Here is a 21,549-nt window from a genome sequence, read left to right as displayed (position 1 = left end):
CTGCATAAACTACAGGGCTTTTCTGCTTCTGCGGCTGTGGATACAGTGTGACTTTGAACTGCTACAAAAAACCATGAGGCTTACGCAATAATAACAGGAAAATAGAAGTTAAAATGAGGTCAGCCATCGCTGACCAGTTATGGACGGTCGGCTCAGAACGGCAAAATCAATGTTTGTATTGTAGTCTATGTGGATTTGAGTTCTCATCTTTGTCAGATAGCTGGAGCATCACCGCCCACGGTTGACTGAATCCTGCAGCAGTGCAGCTGAGGTGAAAGCAAACGCTGCCGACAGATAACTGCATTATGACACTGAAGGCCTTCAGGCCAACACATCTGAATGAACATCACTACTAAACACCAAGGAAAATGCATCTTTTTGATAAACAATACGCGAGTTCCAACAAAAACATCTATGCAAGCTTTGTTTGGAAGAATTATTACAAATTTTAGAGTAAATGTTTTGAAATGTATTAAAGTTTGAATGACCCGTCTATGCACTGCACTGATCAATTCACAAACCAATTAAAAACGGAAAGGAATTTGCGTGAGTCCACACCTCACGTTTCAGTTTGTTTTCATGCAGTCTTTCACACCAGCAAATAGGAAATAATAACCTACATGACAGCATGCCAAAGAAATGAGCAGCTGCAGACAAACATGTCGTTTCCTGGAAGCACTAACTTCTCAATCACACTGCAGATTTGGATCCTGTGAACCTTCAGAGTTTGCTCTTTTATGAAGCTTTAGAGGAGAAGTCAGCACAAACTACAGCTGCACACATTACAGCTCTTCTTGTAAGGATGAAAATGTTTGTTTGACATAAGAAACATCTTTATACCTGACAGGATGTCATGCAAAAGTAGATCTAAAATGTTACAATGCATAAGAAAAATGGTGCAACACAATTGGAGCACACCTTTCTATGCAGAGTCCTGGAGGTATTGATCATCCAACGTTTATATGATTTTGAAAATTGATATTTTGTTTCTGTGTTTCTGTTCACATGTGGCCTGAACACCACCAGGGTGCTACGGTTGCATTATGGGTCATTTTGGAGCTGTGAATTATACAAGCATTAGAACACTTCACAAGGCCACAAACAAACTCTCTCTTTAATTCACACATCCACAAACCAAAAAACATCGGCACACAACTATATACCATCAGTTACACCAGGTTTCTGCAACCTTTAACACGAAAAGAGCCATTTGGTCCAGTTTCTTACAGACTAAAATCCAGCAAGAGCCAGAAAGTTCCACATTATTGTTTAGAAAATACACAATATTTATGCTTTTGTTGCACTTAAAATTGATTTAAGAAAAGTAGCTTTTAAATATTACAATACAGTATTGAGTTACAACACTGTCCATATGCTTCTGTAACGGTTTTTTCTTTCTGACAGCGGAACACACAAGTTCCTTTCAAAATAAAATATACCCTGGGCTGCTGCAGAAGAGTCATTTTCAAAATAAAATGCAAGATAAAATCAAAAATAATGTTTGCTTTTATTATCAGGGTTTTTGTGCATTATTGTTCTTATTTCACTCAAATCATCTCTTTTTCGTCTTTTTTTTGTTGGTTTGAACCTAATGATGGTTAAGATGTGTGTTTTACGTCCAGTTTATGCATTAATTAATTGGGGATTTTTCGACTATTGAAATAATAGTCTGTGGCAGCCCTACTACGCACATATGCAGACATTTCTTTACAAAAATATAAAATAATAAAGTGTTGAGAAAGAATAAGATTGTTGACAATTATTTCCATTTCAAATTCATTAATTTACAAGTAATTACTTCACAATTATAAAAGATCAATAATAAACCATTACGTGTAAAATAAAACTTCTATAGCAGTTGATTTGTTTAAAAAAAAAAGTGTAATAATGTTTACTTGTGATTGTCTTTTTCTATTGTGTAACAGAAACATAAAAAATGAAACAAACTTAGTTGATTCCAAAGTATCAAGTTGTTTCAGCGTGCGTCATGGAAATGAAAGATCAATAAAGTTCCATTATTTTGGGGCTTTGGTAGGGTGGGTAATATTTGACCCGTTAGACGAAAGGAGTTGACATAATGTTAAGATCGCACAATGGTGAAGAAAACGTAACATTTTAGTGACAAAAAGAGACAGCTTTTGAGTTTTCTCCCTGCTTGAACATAATGAACAGGTGTTATTATGTTAAAATGAGAATGGACTGTGGGGACAAAGTCAGCACTGTGTGTTGAATTTAAGCTAAAACATTAATATTTACTATTAATTTAGGGTGAAATACTTTTTTTCTTTCTGCGTTGATCTCTGTCTCTCATGCGCACAGATCGCTTTGAACCTGGTTCCAGTTCAAAGGACAGAATGGTTTTAAGAGGCGACGCTTCACTCCAGGGCAGCAGAAACAACAGATGGCCACTCCTCTAAAAGCCTCCTCCCCCACATCCATCCATCCTCCTCCGACCCCCAATTCCTCACATCCCCCAATCTGCATGTGCCTCTGATCCGCCTCCTTCTCCTTGATGCTCCCACATAAAAACCCTGCTGCCCAATCCTGAATCATTTTCGGCCTCGTCCAGAGCTCTCCTGCCACTCACCTCGGCTCAGATGAAAGTTGGAATCCTTCAAACTCTTTTTGCATTTTTTACTCCCAAACCATCCTCTTCTCCACAAACTCCTCTTCATCTGCGCCGTCACAGTCCTTGTGGTTGTGATCCTTTATTTATAGATAAAACATCCTTTTATCCCTCACTTTTCATATTTTTTCAACAAAGGTTCTGACTTATTAAAGGTTTTCTTCCTCTTCTTCCATCCTAATTGCTTTACTCATTTTTTTAATCACGTTCAGCCTTTTACAAACTCTGGTCTCTCCTTAATTTGCACTTTGAATTTAGACCCAGCAGATTTTTTTCCTATGGGGAAACACAGCCTGAATCACAGGAATTTCCCATGAAACAAAGTGGTAACTGCATCAAATAGCAGGTTAGCATGTTGCTGCTGAGAGGTTCAGCGTGTGACATCAGATACAGAGACACATGTTTAGACAAAAGAAAAGAAAAAACAACAGGCAGGGGACGATTTTGAAACTTCCCTTCACCCTACTATATTTTTTGGACAATAAGTAACTCCGAAGTACAAGTCACAGCAGTCAAAAAAATGCATAGTAAAATTAAATCCTACAGTATATCTTCCAATAGTGGATAATCTCTATTCAATAAACACATGCTAACAAGTCAACTAAGCAATTCTGCCAAGCCAGGGCAAGACTAAGCGGTGCTTCTTCTTCTACATTGCTGTCGGTGCAAATACTGAAACACACATACAGAACCATCTAGCACAGGGGTGTCAAGCTCAATCACACAAGGGTCCAAAATCCAAAACACATCTCAGTTCGCAGGGCGGACAGGATAAACATTTATTGAACACTCTAGACTACATTATTAAAACTATAAAACTGTAACTTTTTAACATAATTATGAACTAGATATTTAAAATTACCTGCAATAATGCTATTGTGAATGCTGTAAGCTGAATTTGGCCGCAAGAGCTGATAGCTTAAGATGCTGAAATTGATAGATAAAAACGCTGAAGCTAATAGCTGAAAATGCTAAAGCTGATAGCCAGCTAAAATATTAGTTAAATGTCAAATTAGCCTAACGTAGGTTAGCCAAAACAGCTAGCATGTAGCTGAAATATTTGCTAAACTCCAAAACAGCCTAAAAACAGAAAAAAGGAAAAAAAAATGCCTAAATTTGCCAAAACAGCTAGCATGTAGCTGATATATTATCTAAAAATATCCTACAAAATTTTAGTAAATTCCAAAGTAATCCAAAAAGCTAGCAGAATGCAAATTTTTAAAACTTTAAAACTGTAACTCTTTAACATAATTATGAATAATAAAAAGGCAGGAATATTATTCCAGAATAAATTAACTTAAACCTTAAATAACTTTTAATATTTTACTCTCCATAAAAACATATTTGTCAAAATTATACAACTTAGAAATGAGCAGAAGATAACATCGGCTTATTTAAAACAATAAAATAAAATGATCTGGAGGGCCGGATAGAATTACCCGGAGGGCCAGATTTAGCCCCCGGGCCTAGACTTGACACGTGTGCTCTAGCAGTTGTTGCTAATCATTAAAAAAAAAAAAAAAAAAACAATAAAAAACTCCACATAACTTGAACCAAAGTATAAGGTGCACCTGCAGCCAAAATTATACAAAAAATTTGACTTATTCTCTGAAAGAAAACATTAGTTGTTTCTAAATACTAGCTAATACAAGAAAACAGCAACGCACAGAATATTCACTTAATTAATGCAAAAAAAATAAAGTTACATTTGGCATTCAGTGAGTTTAGTAAGGCCAAATAATGGCGTGTGACGCAATCAAAGTTTGGTTGATCAACGGAAAGCTAGCAGCACTCAATCCATGCCCAACGCATTTAAAATGCCAAAAAAAGCTCACGAAGGATAGTGCCAAAGCAAATATTATCACAAAGAAGGTATTGGAGGACACCAGCCGTTTACTGCTGTGAAAGACATTGGCTTTCTGAGACTTGTGGAGTAAATTAAACCACGACAAGCTGGTGGTATTTCTCAGATGAGTGCTCACCTGAGATGAAAACATTTACTTTATTTGAAAAACACGTTTTTTATTCTAGGTTATTTGCAAGATTAAAAAAACAACAAAAGCAAAAACTACACATTTAATATTCAGCAACTATTATTTAGTCAAACGTTTTAATTTTTATTTGGCTTCGGCCATAAATTTTTCATTTCGCTGCACCCTTACTAGACAACAAGCAAACATTTAGTTTAGGGGCTTTCCAAACAAAGATGTGCTCCATTCCTGGTTTTACAAGTGTGCTACAGTACTTTGTAAAGGAGTTTTTACACAGCATCATAAAAGCAAACTGGTTTATTAGATCCTAAATGAGAATTTATTAGTGCTCTTTCGTAGCTTGAAAACTTCATCTCCAGCGGTTGGAAAGAAATCAACTGACTTCAAACAGACTTCCTTTTTGACACGCAGATAGACGTGTCCTCATTAGCAGGCCTTACTAACAATCACTCAAACATCTTTAGTGATCAGACGCCGTCATTCAACCAGCAGTCATTGTATCCACAAGACGCAATGGAAAAGGAAAGTCAGCCTGCTGTATCAGCCCACTCAAGAGCTAATGTTAAATGGATGAACTGTACTTTTAATGGCTTATCAGTGTGTGTTAAAGCTGTACAGGAAGGCAAACTGCTCAGTCTTCAAAAAGAAAAACTAGAAAAAAGAGCTTTATATTTTTTACTGAACAAAAAAAGTCTCTAATTAATTATTGGGTAAACTGTTTACTATTTTTTTAATTAAAAAACAACAAATGTTCTAATAAAAAAACATCTATTTGAAAAAAGGTCACTTTTTAATATATTTTTGCAATAAAGATCTTTCCCAGATGGATATTTTTTGCATTACGATAATAAATAAAAAATAATAATTATAACACAGTTGTATATATGGGCATAAATCCCACTGAAATGAGAAATTAAGGATCATATATCTTTGGAGCTGATGGGAAATAATTTATACCAGCCCGAGTAATAATGCTCCGTGCATTTGGGTAACCTCCTACATTTTGCCTGAAGGAGATTTAGTATTGATGATTGGTGATGTCTAACTTGACCTAGAAACGTCAAATTGAAAATAATGAGTAAAAAGGATTATGACCCACAATAGATATCAACTTGACAGGATTAAATCAAACACAAAACTGCTTTAAGTTCAACAAACCCACTTCAGTCATTCAAACACAGCAGGAAGAGATGAAGAGCTGCACGACAACTGTCACGTTTGGAGAACAAACAAACAAAAACAGATCAAGATGTGAAGAAAAGCTTAAACCACTGCAGAAAGCTCCTGACTGATAGATGGAGGAAAGTGTGAACAGAAAAAAACTAACGGTCTAAAGATGTAGTTGAAGATTGGCTTAAGAGAAGACCAAGAGGAGACGTCATGTGATCTCCACCCACCTTGAAGACGTCAGAGAAGAATCCTGAGCCAATCCATTCACAGGTGAAGTCATCAAGGCGTGTTAGACAGGTAAAGGCACTGATGAGGGCTCTGTAGGAGGATGGACATACCCTGCCCCCCAGCTGGAGACAACAGGACATAAGGACATCTTCACTTGAGAAGAACATGCTTAGATGGAATTAAGATGGTTTCTCCTTCAGGTGTGACAGAAAAAGATCTTCAGAATAAGCATACACAGACAATCATGGTCTAACGCAGGGGTCTGCAACCTGTGGCTCCTCTTTTGTCCCTTTATTAAGGCTCTCCAGCTTCAATGAAAAATGCTAATGATTGAATACATAATAGAATGGTTATTTAAGATTTGTCATTTCTGTTTAGATTTTTAACATGTCAAACTACAAAGCAAAAATCATTTTAATTGTCAGAAATTCTGCAGAAATGTTCTTTAAATTTGTGTTTTTAATTAAATAAAAGTCTCCAAATTTTTTTTTTTTGGTAAATTACACTGAAGTGGTTAAAGTTTTATACAAATAAAGTTTTAAAATGCTGTAGTTATGCGTTTTGTGCCTCAAATCTTAGAGAATGACAATAAAAAGCTCAGTTTATTAGAAATGTTTTTAACAAATAGATTCTACAAAAATATTGTTCACATCTTAGAGTAAAAGGCGGAAAAGGATAGTTGCACGCTAAAAGTCTAATGATATAAACATTGTGTTTAACCTTTTTTCACACAGCGTGGGTTTTATTTTGAAAGAAACTAGAGTGCGCTGCTGTCAAAAGTAAAAGAAGTTACAACTGTTGTGTGTGTGTGTGTGTGTATATATATATATATATATATATATATATATATATATATATATATTAGGGCTGCCACGATTAGTCGACGACTAATTGACTAGTAAAATAGTCTAATTTAAGTTATTTTATATTATATGGAGTCAGAGTGTAGTAAAATTGAAAGTTATAATGGCATTCTGCTAGCTTTTTGGACTACTTAGGCATTTATAAAGATTTTTTAGGCTGTTTTGGAGTTTAGCTAATATTTTAGCTGCATGCTAGCTGTTTTGGATAATTTTGGAAATTTTCAGTTATATAGGCTAATTTGGAGTTTAGCTATTTCAGCTACACGCTCGCTATTTGGCTAATTTAGGCTATTTTCAGTTTCTTAGTATAATTTGGCATTTAACTAATATTTTAGCTGGCTTTCAGATTGAGCGTTTTTAGCTATCAACTTCAGCATTTTCAGCTATCAGCACTTGCATCTTCAGCAGCAATGTCAGCTTACAGCATTCATACTAGCATTATTGCAAGTAATACTATATATCTACATTTCAGTTAGTTTTAAGTGAATGATGGTTAAGATGAGTGCTTTATATCCAGTTTGCGCATGACCCGATCAGTTGACTAATCGGAAAGAATAATCGGCCATTAGTCGACTATTAAAATATTTAGACACTGTTGTAATTTCATTATTATAATGTTTAAGTTACATTTAGAAATCAATGATTACTTCACAAAAAAGTCTAAATATTGTGCATTTTTTAATCAATAAACTGAGACGTTATGGTTCTCGTTGGGTTCTGGTCTGTATTAAACTAGACCAGATGGCTTTTTTAGTGTTAAAGGTTGCAGACTCCTGGTCTAAACCTAAAACTCAAATTCTGACAAACACTTTATCTGTTTAGTTTATCAAAACAAGACTTCACTAAAGTCCTTTCAGACAGTTTCTTTCACTTTAAATAACACAATGACTCAACTTTTTACTTCACCTTTATCACAGTTGTTGTGTATTACCTAAGCTCATTTAAAAGAGCAAACATTTTTGAAACACATATTTATTCTTTAAACTAAACTAACTTAGTTCACTTCTAAGTAAAGGTAAAGTTTCCAGAGCTTACTAAACCATTAGGTAAACTAAGTGAAAATACTGACCTGTGATGGAGGGCCCATCTCCCCAGTTCCTACACCTCCAACCCCATCGCTGTCCTCACTGAGGCGTTCCGGCCGTGAAGGGAAACCAGCAATAGAGTTGCGTTTATTCCGGTCCATGGCGATGTAGTACAGAGCAACGACAGCGAGGCTAATTTAGGTCTTTTTCTGTAAAGCAGCCACATGACAAGAGGACTGGATCGCCCTGATGTTGCCGAGGAGCCTCACGGCGGTACAGTGTGTAATCCGTGTCCTGGGAGTAAAGATACATGAAAACATAGGCCAAAGGTGTGCCTCTGGGTAAACTCTGGATGGACTCTGGATGTGACGCAGAATTATACTAGTCCCCTCTCTCATTGGTTGCAGTTGAAAAGCTCAGTTTGATGACAGCTTTGGAGGGATGTGGGTTGTTGAAAACCTAAAAGAAGAAAAGATTAAATCATTTTAACATGTTTTCAGTTCATGCTCATCTATTTTAAAGTGGGATTGAATAGAGTAGAGTGCCAAACTTAAACACATATGAACTGTAAAAAAAAGACAACTAAAAGACTTGATCGAGTATTACAATCATCTCAAAGTTACTGTAGTTGTGGTATAAGTTTCTCTTCAGTATTAACGAGACTATTGCTCAACAGGCTTAGATGTAATGGCTGGAATAGGGGCCGATTGTCCAATTATGGGAGATTAGCCAGGGAATAGCTCAGGTCCTGGTCCTTCCTGCCATCTAAAACAAAGTCAGCAGGGTACAAAAGGAACAGGAAAGCAAGTCCAGGACAAAAATATTTTGGTACTTTAAACAGTGTGGCTTTCATTCATTTAAGGAATACTTTCTGCAAAACAGAAGACATTTTTTATGCAGAATCTGTCTATAAACGCAGTTTTTGTAAATTCTTTAGCAAAACAAAGTTTTTATGATGACCATCAGTTATGTTTAACCTATAAAGACAGCTTTGATTAAGATCTGGGCAGAGAAAAGTCAGACTATGTAAAGCATTGTATCCTTAAGCCTATATAGCCAGCATGAATGAAAAAACACATCAGAGTATGATGTAGTTGTTACACAACTGAGTTTATAGGAAAAATAGCAAAGCAAAAGACACACAACAATGTTTTCAAATACTCCTACGGAACTGTCCATTAGATCAGCAGATGAGGAGAAATGTTTGGTTTATTAATTCAGCTGCTTGGGACAACCACACAGAAAACATGTTTTGCGATGCATCCTACTCGTTTTTACCTGAAAGCGCCCTATTTCATTTGACAACACCCACAGCAGCGTGACACAGGAACACTTCAGGAATAAAGGAAGCTTCCATGCAGGTGACGCATTAGCGGAGGCGTCAAGGCTACCACCAGCGGGACCTGACGCATCATCAGATATACTAGGACAGATGCTTTAACTGTTGAGGTCTTTATGCTATGACTGCTTCCAAAACAAAAACACACTTTTACAATAAAAATACCTGAAAGCTTAGTTACAACTTATTGTCAAACTAAATATTTAGGATTGTTTTCAACCTTTTGACTGCTATAAACTGGATCTGATGGATGAACAAAGTGAGAGATTTGACGCATTTTATTAGATTGTTTCATAATACATGTTTCATTGTGAGTTATAATAATTATTGTTGTGCCTTTTAGACTCTTGTTTTATGTGCTTCTGCCATTGGGGCATGTATTTCAAAAGGCCATGGAGACTATAATTTTTCGTAAGGTGAAGACTATCATTAGAAGCTTGGTGTTTTCTCACAAACATCTACAGAACATCACTAACACTTTTTTTTGTAAGTTGTCATAGATGTTCATTTTGTGTGTTGTATGTTGAAATGTCAAAAGTTGGACTGAAACTGCCAGCAGCGTGGTGTAGACTGCTAGCGTTTCATTACGTCACTGTAGTGCAAAGACTAGGATAGCAACAACAATGAAGCTCATCCAGCAGCTCGTCTTTTCCTTGCTTTACATCGTGTATAATGGGAATTTAATGCTGTTGGAAGGAGATTGCAGAATATTCCGGGTAATTATATCCGGCCCTCCAGATCATTTTATGTTATTTGTTATTAATGACCCGATGTTATCTTGCGCTTTTTTGTAACTTATATAATCTTGACAAAATAATATTTATGGAGAGTAAAATATTGAAAATTATTTAAGGTTTAAGTTGATTTATTCTGGAATAATATTCCTTCGTTTCATTATTCGTTATTATGCTATAAAGTTATAGTTTTAAAGTTTTAAAAATTGGCATTCTGCTAGCTTTTTGGACTATTTTGGCATTAACTAAGATTTTTTTAGGATATTTTATAGTTCAGCTAAAATTTTAGCTACATGCTAACTATTTTGGCTAATTTAGGCTTTTTTAAGTTTTTAGACTGTTTTTAAGCATTTTTGGAGTTAGGCTTTTTTCTGTTTTTTAGGATATTTTGAAGTTTAAGTATTTTTTCAGCTGCACGCTCACCGTTATGGCTAACCTAAGTTTTTTTTAGGCTAATTTGGCATTTAGCTAATATTTTAGTCGAGTATCAGCTTCAGCATTTTCAGCTATCAATTTAAGCATCTTCAGCTATCAGCACTAGGATCTTCAGCAGGTAAATTCAGCTTACTGCATTCACACTAGCATTATCGCAGGCAATACTACATATCTACTTCATGATTATGTTAAATTATGTTTTTAAAATTTTAAAAATGTAGTTTTAAAGTGTTCCATAAATGTTTATCCTGTTCGGCCCGCAATCTAAGGTGAGTTTTGGATTTTGGCCCCTTGTACGATTGAGTTTGACACCCCTGGTTTTATGGGTCTATTTTACAATGAAAATGTCCAAAATACCGGACCATATTGGACCATATTGGACCGCTCAGTGGAAACCAGGCTTAAGAGACATGAAGAGGTCCGTTGTTAAAAAAATAGAGACTTAAAAGTTGAGCCTAGGTATGAATATTTTTGACTCTTAAAAACGGAAATGACACTAAGAATTACTGGACAACATCTGGAAGGTGTCTGAAATCATGGTCTATTTCAAAAATCCCTTTTTTCCCCTCTCTCTAATCAACAAACTATTATTTCATGCTTTGTCGTGCGGCTAAGGCAAAAAACCCAACCCGTGCTAAGAAAGATGCAAAACCCTAAAGTCTCCTATCCCGTCTCTTGGAGGGGGGGGTTCACTTCAAAAGTAAGAGCAGGTTCCTGCTTGTCCTGCTGCTCCTCCCTTGGACACTACAACGATGAGTCTCTGCGCCAAACAGGGATGTGTGAGTCTTCCTAAAATACAGCTTATGAACTACCCAAGTGCAAGTCAGCAAGAAGAAAACTCCTCTAAACACAACAGCAATGAAAAGAAAATCTGGTCTGCATCCAAACACCCACATCTGTGGTTCAGGCAGACATCACTAAGAATACAACCCTTCCTACATGCAGAGGAAACTTCATCCACTGGAACTTCGACAAAGATAGTACAGCTGTTCAAGAAGCATGCGACTTTAATCATTTAAACTACAAAAATAATTCTGAACTCTCACATTTTTAACTATTCAGTATTTGATTAAAAACACCCTTTCATTGTTCTGTAAAACAATTTATAAATCGTGTTAAATCTTCAGTACAAATGAGCACCAAAAGATGATAGATAAGAGCACATCAAAATGATCAAGAATGTTACCATTTAATGCTGTGATTAAATGATGGGATTTGTTGTAATTTCATATTTTAAATATTTGAATAGTAAGTGTTTATATGCTTTTGTGCTTTTTATATCATAGCCAGGAGAATTCAGATGAAGTCTTTGGCTAAATCTGGCTTTGTAAACAATCTTTAATCATGAGGGTTTTTTTCAAAGAATTGCACTGTCCCCTTTTAGATAAATTATTATTATTAGGGCTGTGGAAAATGAATAATTTTACTCTTCAGACTCAATTTATTGAAGAGGTTTTCTGGATGAGCTTTCTTGGGCTTCTGTCTCATAAAAAATATATTTGGAAGACATTGCAACGGTAGCATCTGTCCATCACTGTAAGATTTGATCCTATGGTGACCCTGACCCTGACCTCTCCGGTCATCTGGATCCGTTCTTCTATCAGTTCCTAAAGTCAAAACTTAACATGGAGAAGCTGCATTCAGCTTCTATGCTCAGCAGATCTAGAACAGACATCCAGAAAACCTTAGATCAGCTGAAACACTCAGTGTATTTAAATCCAGGTCAAAGACCCACCTGTTCTCAGCTGCATTTAATTAGTATGTTTACATCTGAAGTTACTTTAAGTTGACTTTAAATTCAGTTCTTTATAACTTTCTTCCAATTTTTATTTAATTGATCACACCTTTCATATTTATTTTACTTTTTTATGTAAACTACTTTAAATAATCATTGCACACAAAATATTCCATACAAATAAACTTGCCTAGTTGAACATTTTAATGTATTTATATTTATATACTTTGAGTATTCTGCAGTCAGATGGGAATGATCTATTAAACAATAAGGGCATAAACATCATGGAAATGTAAACAAATTCCATGTTGGCAAAGACCCCATAACAAGCAGCACTTTCTCCAGAAACCTGTCATTTTTTACAGTTTGACAACGCTCCAGCATGCTGCAACTTACATAACTAAACTACACTCAGGCCATCTGCATTCACGACTATATTTGCTTCTGAACCAAACCCTGCCGTCTGCACACTCGAAGGACTTGAATTAAAACACCACAGTAAAGGAGCTGCATGGAAAGTGGTGGCATTTTCAAAGGCCACTTTTTTTTAGGACTGTAAAATGTGGCCTGTTGCTACTGCAAACCAGATGGAGAAACACAAGTGCAGCCCCAGGCCAAGTGTTTTACCAGGGCTCCACACACCCAACAACATCCAGCTGTGCCGCTGCAGATTACAGGCTAATACAACAATAAATCAGATGGTAAGTGATTTTATAATGATAGGCTGCAGCAAGCATTTTCATACCATTGTCCTGAGTTGATTTGAATCTTGTTTTGTACACTGAACTATAATGGGAAATGATTTTAATTTGATTTTCAACATCACCCCAAGACTTTATGGTTATTTTGGCACATCTTTTTAAGTGTTATTTGACCTTTTGCCCGTTAAAAATACTGAGAACAGCTTTAAAACATGATAATAAGTACTCATTCAACAAGACAAAGCTCTTATCTGCCCATAATCTTTTTGTGGTAAACTACCACGAATACCAATCATTCTTTAAAGGTTTGAAAGTGATGATCAAATTGAGGACAGAGTCTCCACAGACAGAGGAAAAACCTGCCTGGCTGATCTGACTGAAACAAATAAACAAACGTTTGTCTATGTGAGCAGCACTCGAGAGGAGGGGAAAGGAGAAGCTACGCAACCGAGTTTACTCCCGTTAAAAGTTCCGCTGACTCACCTGTTTCAGAAGGATTTCGTTCGGGAGTTTTGGAAAACACTCCAAGTGGAGAACCGAGTCTCTAAAGCCACAACCGCGCGGCTAGCCTCGGACTAGCGTCTGGGCTAGTTTGTCAACAAAACTCGCACGAAGCCACAAGCTAACAGACATTAGCCGGAGAGCCTGTAAACGCGCACCAGACAAACTAGTTTCTCACCGCGGCGGCTGGAAAGTCCAAACCCTCCAACGGCGGGGCTCCTGCCTCCACGGTGAACCGGGTCTCTGTCGGCGGTCCCGGTGGAGCGCTGTAACTGTTTATTTTAGTGCAGCCCGTGATGATATTTCACACGACTGTTGCTGTTTGACAGCTCCGACGACTTTCACCCAGAGACTCCCACTGACTCCGCCCACATTTGACTGCCACTTACTTTAGCCAATCAGGATGCTCCAAGAATTCTGGCATAAAAAACATCTAAAATTCTACTCAAACTTCATTCTTATCATCATTTAAATGAAAAGAAAAAAAACTTTGATGTGTTTTCTTAAGCAAATGATGATAGCAAACTTCCTTTGATGGCATAAACACTGAACTTGTTAATGAAATACAGTCCCTACATTTAGACCATCATCTTAATTGGAAACCACATGTTTAATAAAGCAAAATATGTAAAGATATATATATATATATATATATATATATATATATATATAAAATCTTGTAGCGGTTAGCAACATAAGGCTCAGGAGCCACATGCAACTTATTCCCCCTCGATTGGATCTTTGAGGAAAAATGCTAAAAATCAGAATAAAAAATAACTTTAAACGTCAAAGTTTTGTCATGTATTTTTAGACACAGGTGAACTAAAATGTGAAGAAAATTACTGTCTATTTATATATATTAACTCAAACTAATCGTAGGAACAGTCCTTTGCTTTAAATCGGCGGTTTAGGCTTCGTGCGTTAAAACATTTCGTTGGGTATTATCCCACTTATACCATGGTTCTCCACTTGGAGTGTTTTCCAAAACTCCCGAACGAAATCCTTCTGAAAGAAATAAATATTCCATCCGGTTTTTGATCCGTGGTCCAGTGCTATATTGTACAAATAAATTTTACCTGGGAAAACATTGTGATTAATTCCAACCCATATGTCTGAGTAATCAAGTTTTTTGTTATTGATTGACAGCAATAATTAAAAATAAACATTTCTAAATGTAGAGTTTTGTGTGGGATTTCATAATGGGATTATTTGCAGATAATAAGTGGTTGGCAAATACTCAGACTAAAAAAATTATAGCGATTAATCGCGATTATTTCTTTCCAGGTTTGCGATTAATTAGTTAATTTGAGTTAATCGATTCCCAGCCCTAATATGTATATATATATATATATACACATACATTTTTTTTAGCACTGCTGACATTACACTAAATCATGAGGCATTGAGATTTTTATCATTCTTCCAAAATAGACACATCACGCGCGGGAAACCTGGGTTTGCTTCCCAGGGATTGTAATGAGCATCAGCCAGTGTAGGTCCTTAGGCAATAGGCAAGACCTTTCACATTACCACCTAACTATGTAGCTGCAGAGGGGCTTGGGTCTGGGTCTGCCTGTGCTGGTCCCCAGCCCAGAAAAATACAGGGTTGTGTCAGGAAATGCATCCGGCGTAAGACTCTGCCAAATGACCCTTGGAGCAAACCCTGACGGGATGTGCTGAAAGGTCAACAACAACCAAAATCATGGTAAAAGGTTTGATCATGTCAGAGTGGTTTTATTAGTAGAATAAGTTTTCACTCCAGCAAGATCATATTAAATATAAGATGTATTTTAGTTTGAAAGCAACTTGTAGGCTATGTGCTGTGGTCAAAAGTAATTTAACAGAAATAATGGTATAAATCATTTTTTGTAAATGTTTAAGAGCTATATTTTATAAAAGAATGGTTTAATGGCACAAAAACATGTAATAAGTGTATTTTTCTGAGGTGGGACTTTGCGACTCTTGCTGTATTTTGGTCAGTAAGAGGCTGAACCAGGGGACTTAAAGATTGCAAACTGCTCTTATAATCCGCAAAACAAAGAAACAAGCAGCAGCTGAGAAAAAAACGAATAAAACAAAAGGACAAGCTACCTTTTTTATTTATTTTTAATCCCGTATAATCAGAAATTAAAATATACCTTGTCCGTTTTGTTTAAATAAAATATGAATGAACCATTAAACTTAATTTACCTGAGGGTGAATTTATACAGCACTATCGCCCTCTAGTGTATGTTAAGTGTATTTAAAAACATTTAAAATTATTTTGGTCAACTTATTTAAAGCATTTTTATTCATTATGGTGAGTTTTGAGGCTGAAAAATATCCAGAAATATCCAGAATTTGTGTAAGGGTGCTTTTAAAGAAAATAAATAAATAAAACAAAAAACACCGGTAATGAAGGATCAGGTCAGACTTAAATTTGGACAAAATCAATATTATTCTTTATATTTTTACTAATTATTATTATTATTATTACTAAAATTATTATTATTTAAAAAAAAATAAAAAAAAATGCAGGCGTCAAGTTTTTAGACTAGACGCTGTTAACATTTTTGGCCTATCCGACGCACCGTAGATTCTCGTCACGTGACCATGACAGTTTCCTCTCACTATTGTACTACACTTCCATGTTTTTCAGCCAAAGCCAGCAGCTGTGATGTGAAACGGCGGTGACAGCCGCAGCTGCCGCGTGCTTCGTCCTCGACGTCCCGGTGCGGGGAGCGTGACCCGCGTCGCAGCGGCCCGGAGAGGAGATGGGAGACATGACGAAGTCTGTGGCTTTCCAGAGCAAGCTAGCCTCCATCGTGGAGATGCTCGCCAAAGCAGCCGTGCTGGAAATCAACAAACTGTGGGAGGACAGCTTTGCTCTTGTGCAGGTCGAGCTCCGCCGACGAGAAAGTGAAATCGAAGCGCTCAATTGTAAGATCAAGTTCCTGGAAAACGAGGGATTCTCCAGTTTCCAGAAAGCTCCGAATAAGTCATCATCATGTCTCCCAAAGAAGGATCAGCAGAAGCAGCAGCTGCCCCCGCATGGTGATGGTAAGGACGACACTTCAGACCTTCGGTTTGTGCCCTTTGCGGCTGTAGACTCCACAACATAACTCCACATTTACAGACAAACACTTGTGTTACTGCAGCTGCTCGTTCCGTCATTTAGAAGGTTTAGCCTCCCTGCAGGTCTAAGATCACACGTGTCCTTCACACATGACTCCCTTCTGAGCCAGTTCATGAGAAATACAAGGACTCTGACTTTAGACAGCAATCAATTAGGCCTTTAGTGTGGTGTCTAAAAAGATCATTCTTTATCCAGTTTAGTACTTTTTAAATCAATAAACCCAACAACTCTATTCAGCTTCTTTCTTCTTGTTTATTTCTTGTTTATGTTTGACAGTTTGCCTACATGAGGGACTCGGAATAAGTTTTTACAACCCTAAAACCTACACAAATATTAGCACTTTAATAGCATATACTGTTTTGAAAGACCCACTTTAATAAAAATTGTGATTTTAACATGTTCTTGTAGCATTTTTCTGATGATGTATGAAGAAAATTAAACTTAAAATAGCCATTCTGAGAAATTCAAATCAATGTGAATCAAGAGCAGATGAAAAAAGATATTTGTGACGTGGAAAATATGCAGGGCGGGCCACAATCTTCCTGCTCCATTCGGAAACATCCACTTACAGACAAATGGATCCGTGAACGTCTTTGTATTCCTCGTCTGAGCTGGAATCTGGATCAAAGCTGCACGACTGGGTAACTGATGTTGCTCGCCGTTTTTGTTGCACCGCTAATGTTAGGTTGGGGTGTGAGGGGCTCGTGTAAACCGAGAACTTTTAGCAACGGTGATGGAAAGTGGGGGCGGGGTTGCTCCGTGCCAACTAACCCTTGTGTTAACATAGGCATGTTTACATTAAAAGTGGAGTCATCTGGACCCCAAAATACATTAGTGCTGCTGCAAACGATTATTTTAAGAGTCGACTAATCACGATTATAAAAACTAGATATACCGCATTACCTGCGATAATGTTGGTGTGAATGCTGTAGGCTGAATTTGGGCGCTGAAACTGTTAGTGCTGATAGGGGAAGATGCTGAAATTAACAGCTAAAAACGCTGAAGCTGATATTGCTGAAGATAAAAGCTGAAAACACTGAAGCTGAAAGCCAGCTAAAATATTAGTTAAATGCCAAATTAGCCTAATAAACTGAAAAAATGTCTAAGTTAGCCAAAATAGCTAGCATGCAGCTGAAATATTAGCCAAACACCCAAATAGCCTAAAAACCTTAATAAATGTCAAACTAGTCCAAAAAGCTAACATAATGCCGTTATAACTTTCAAGTTTACTACTCTCTGACTCCATATAATATAAAGTAACGACTAATCAACTATAAAATTAGTCGTCGACTATTTTAATAGTTGATTAGTCGGCTTATCATGACAGCCCTACAAGACGGCACGCTGAACTTCTTTGTTTTTATGATTCGTGGCAAACATAAAGTCCCGTCCACCTTTGCCACGGGACGGATCACACCAATAACAGGATGGGGTCATCTGGACCCCATTAGAGAGCACAGGGGTAAAAGATCCAACGATTCACTTTTCTCACAATTTGGTTCAAATTTCAACTTTTTGGGGTCAAGGTTTGTGTTCTATAAGACAACAAAAAAAAAACTAAAAATTCAGAAAAAATGATTTTCAAAATGTGCTAATAATCAAGCTGTCTCAAACAAAATAAAAGAACGAATACAAAATTCTTCTTAATTTTAGCTCAGTTGTTAGACTCCTTGAACGTAAACGTGCTGGTGTGCAGTAGAGATCCAGAATTCACTTTTGTCATGATTCAGTTTAACTGTGTAACATAAGGAAATGTTTAAAACCAAGAATTGTGTCACTCCTAACCCAAACAGTCCCGCCTACAACTCAGAGGTCAATTTCGAATGACCTCCTGCTGCTCTGCAGAAACTACGTCATAGAAAACGACAGATTTTTAGATTTAGGTTAAAAACGCAGAACCATACTAAACTGGGAACACTTTGAAAATAGATCAAAAGATGATTGGAGTGGGACTTTAAAGCCCGAGGTGCTTTCCAATCCCGAGTCTCATTAACACACTCAAGCCTCCAGGAATGTTCAGTCCAGCCCTAAGACACTTCAGGCAATGCAGGAACTGACCCCGTGACCTCTGTGCCACTCCTATTAATGGGCACAAATTTGCCCTCAGATATTTTGACTTTAAACTTCATCCGTTTTCTTAAGAATAAAAATTGAGTGCAGTGTGACTGTGCACTCATTTTACCACTTGTGCTCTCATATGGGGTCCAGATGACCCCACCCTTACACTGATGTGTGATCTCTCCCATGACAAATGTGGACAGGGTTTTATGTCTGCCACGGACACCAGAGAAGACAAAGAAAAAAAAAAAAAAAGTTAACTGCGCTGTCTTGTTGGGTCCAGATGACCCCATTTTTATGTAAACATGCTTAAGGTAGCACAAGGGATACGGTTGTGTCTGAATTCCTTCACGACTCACCTCATAGTGCACAGCAATAGTGCGTTTGCTATTTTGTAGAGCTATCCGAATCTGTAATTACAAAATCTACTAGCCTAGAAATTTTCCAGAAGTCTCTATATATATTAAAAAAAAAAAAAAAAGTGTCCATTTTCTAGACTGGTGAATATGGACCACAATGCATTGCGCTCGAATTATTTTTGTGGGAAAAAAATCAGGTGGAAATCGAGGGCGAAGCTGCTTGGCTCCAAAAGCTACGCCCCCTCAGAGGAGATTTTGGAAACGGAGGCTTCAGATCAACACGAATAATGGCTTTTTGAGACATTTAGGTTGTTAGATTTTGGTTAAAAACTTCACAATCAGAATTAAAATACCCCAGGGATTTTTTTTTTGTTTAAAAAAAGTTGTCATAGGGGGACTTGAAACAAACAGAAAATGTTTTTTCTTCTTTTGACTTCCAGAGCTTCCAGTAGAACCAGTCCAGACGTTCCCTTCTGACCAGAGCGTCAGAGATAAGGCCGACTCCTCCGTGAACACAACGTCACCACTCCCTCCCACGGTGGAGAAGCTCAAGGCTGCCGGCTCCAGAGCCGAGGACGGAGAGGATGAAAACTTAACCGTTAAGCTGGAAGACGAGGATGATGTCCAGATCGTGGAGCAGGAGGCGGACTCGGATCACGTCTGTCACGACGGCAACCTGGACATGGAGCCGAACCAACAACCAGCCGAGTCTGAGCAAGAACTGGAGACCCAGCTGTGGTCGCCCGTCGTCGTGGGGGACAGCGACCCCGCAGAAGACTCTGACTGCTTCTTTGAACCGCCGCCGGCGCAAAGCCTGGACTCTGAGATCCTGCTCATTCAGAACGCACTGGACATTTTAGATGGCTCATCAGAGGCGGTTCACTCTGACAGGTCTGTACGGGATCACGCCGCTGTCCAATGTGTTTCAAGTAAGTCCAGAAGTTCTGGGACGTTCAGCCAACCAAACCGACCAGCAGAACCAACCAATCAGCATGACGGAGGAGCTTCTGTCCGGTTTCTTTTAGAAAAACAGCAGCAGAGTAAAAATGCTCCACGTTTACACACGGACAACAACCGCTTCTTTCTGCTGAACGACCAAGAGCTGCACAAAACCATAGCAAGCCGGCGCATGAAGGAGAAGTGGTACATCTGCCCGTTCTGCGGCAAAAGCTTCGATCGGATCAGCCACCTGGAGATTCACCAGCGAATCCACACGGGCGAGAAGCCGTACACGTGCGACACCTGCGGCAAGAGCTTCTCGCAAAGGAGCAACCTGCGCACGCATCAGCGGACTCACAAAGAGGCTCTCAGTCAGAACGCAGTTTGATTCTCAGGAAAGACTTCCAGTCGTCGAAGTTTAGATCAATAAATGTATTTTTAACGCTTCTAGAACTGTTTAAAGAAACTGATTTTAATGCGTAGAACAGCTTTGTCATGGTCTGAGGTCGGAATCGCATCTCCAGACATGTTCCTCTGCATCGTCACTGTGGCTCATTCACAGCCTTTCAGTAACAATAAAAAACACCAAGATACCATCCAAACATCCCATCTTCCTCGGCTCCATGTAAACCTACGACAGAGTTAAAGAAATGATAGATGATGCTGAAATCTGGGGTTTCAGACGTAACGCTCAAGCAAACAGAGGTTTCTTCACAAAGAAATAAAATGCATCTTTTCTTGAATAATAGAAACATTATCTTTTACCTTTTTCAGTCAAGTCAATAGTTTAGACCTTTGAACACGTCTAATGATGACTTAAAAAATTAAAGTGTTTTTTTAGAGCTTTAAAATGTTGAAAAGCTCATTTCTACGGTGGCCCTGAAGTGTAGATCAAAACAAATCAGCACAAAAATATTTGAAAGACAAAAAGCAAAGCAGATATTAAAAAACACAATTACAGTTTAGAAAACAAAAAAAATCCAAACGCCAAATCCTGGTGGAGGAGTTCAAATATCGTGGGGTCTTGTTCACGCGTGAGGGAAGATTGGAGCGGCGTCCGCCATTATATGGCTACTGTACTTTAAGACTGCTGCCGCCACGACCCGTCCCTGATGAACGGATGGATGGACACCAAACTGGAAAACATTTTACAAAACAAAAGTAGTTTCCAGAGACTAAAATCTTAAATGAGACACACTGAGACCAGAGAAGGTCGCTACTGAGACGCAGCTGATTGGATGATATCATTTGGCCTTCATTTCAGCAAAGTTACTTGACATGAAGTGATCAGCTCTGGATTTTGATGTCCCATAGTACCCATCTTTCCAGTTTCTCATTGTTTTGTTTTTGACATTACATTTTGTATTCTGAAAACTTGTTTTTTGAAATGTTAGGATTTTTTACGTTTTGGTCTCTGGAATCTTTTTAATGCCGTTTAATTTTTTGCCTGGGTTGTAACTCACTGCTCCCGCTCTCCTCCTGCAGCTCTTGTGAAAGCACGAAGGAAACACCTGAAAGTTGAAGAACAGCCTGGTTTTCACTGGCTTTAAAGGATAACCAAACCCTAAATCAACTTTTTTTGGTGGTTGACCTCTATAAATGGGGCTTTAAAAGAGGTGAATATTGGTCTTTATAATTCTAAACATAATGGTCTAAAACTATGTGCTGCCCCCTACAGGTTGAACGCGGTACTCCAACAGTTTTTATTGGAGAAAGTTCAGCACAGATGC

At 37.8% G+C, this 21,549-nt stretch overlaps 2 protein-coding genes across 3 annotated transcripts in view; one reads left to right on the top strand and one right to left on the bottom strand.

Moving 5' to 3' along the window:
• tesk2 (testis associated actin remodelling kinase 2) overlaps positions 1–13,718 on the bottom strand; it is a 36,664-nt gene extending 22,946 nt beyond the window's left edge. The window contains exons 1-3 of one of the 2 annotated variants that reach the window (XM_024279534.2): positions 13,527–13,718; positions 7,948–8,362; positions 6,015–6,137 (exon numbers count right to left, since the gene is read on the bottom strand). In XM_024279534.2, the coding sequence (XP_024135302.1) occupies positions 6,015–6,137; positions 7,948–8,064 (240 nt within the window). In that variant the 5' untranslated portion in view covers positions 8,065–8,362; positions 13,527–13,718. Of the gene's footprint in view, positions 1–6,014; positions 6,138–7,947; positions 8,363–13,330; positions 13,496–13,526 lie in introns of those variants that run through there. The other variant, XM_024279541.2, reaches the window with a different exon arrangement.
• A 1,698-nt stretch (positions 13,719–15,416) lies between these two features.
• LOC112151001 (zinc finger protein 629) lies at positions 15,417–20,415 on the top strand. Its single transcript, XM_024279571.2, has 2 exons — positions 15,417–16,387; positions 19,321–20,415. The coding sequence occupies exons 1-2, from the start codon at positions 16,102–16,104 to the stop codon at positions 20,205–20,207; spliced, it is 1,173 nt and encodes a 390-aa protein (XP_024135339.1). The 5' UTR covers positions 15,417–16,101; the 3' UTR covers positions 20,208–20,415.
• Positions 20,416–21,549: the final 1,134 nt, after the last annotated feature.

The sequence above is a fragment of the Oryzias melastigma genome, linkage group LG17 (genome assembly GCF_002922805.2).
Source record: "Oryzias melastigma strain HK-1 linkage group LG17, ASM292280v2, whole genome shotgun sequence".
Lineage (NCBI taxonomy): Eukaryota > Metazoa > Chordata > Actinopteri > Beloniformes > Adrianichthyidae > Oryzias > Oryzias melastigma.
The sequence above is the reverse complement of the archived record's forward strand: the minus strand, read 5'-3'. Positions and strand labels throughout refer to the sequence as shown.

Excerpts from the sequence above, each read along its gene's own strand:
- LOC112151001 (XM_024279571.2), top strand. The coding sequence starts at position 16,102 with ATGGGAGACATGACGAAGTCTGTGGCTTTCCAGAGCAAGCTAGCCTCC. Across the intron at positions 16,388-19,320 it reads GCTGCCCCCGCATGGTGATG|AGCTTCCAGTAGAACCAGTC; the intron begins GTAAGGACGACA and ends TTTGACTTCCAG.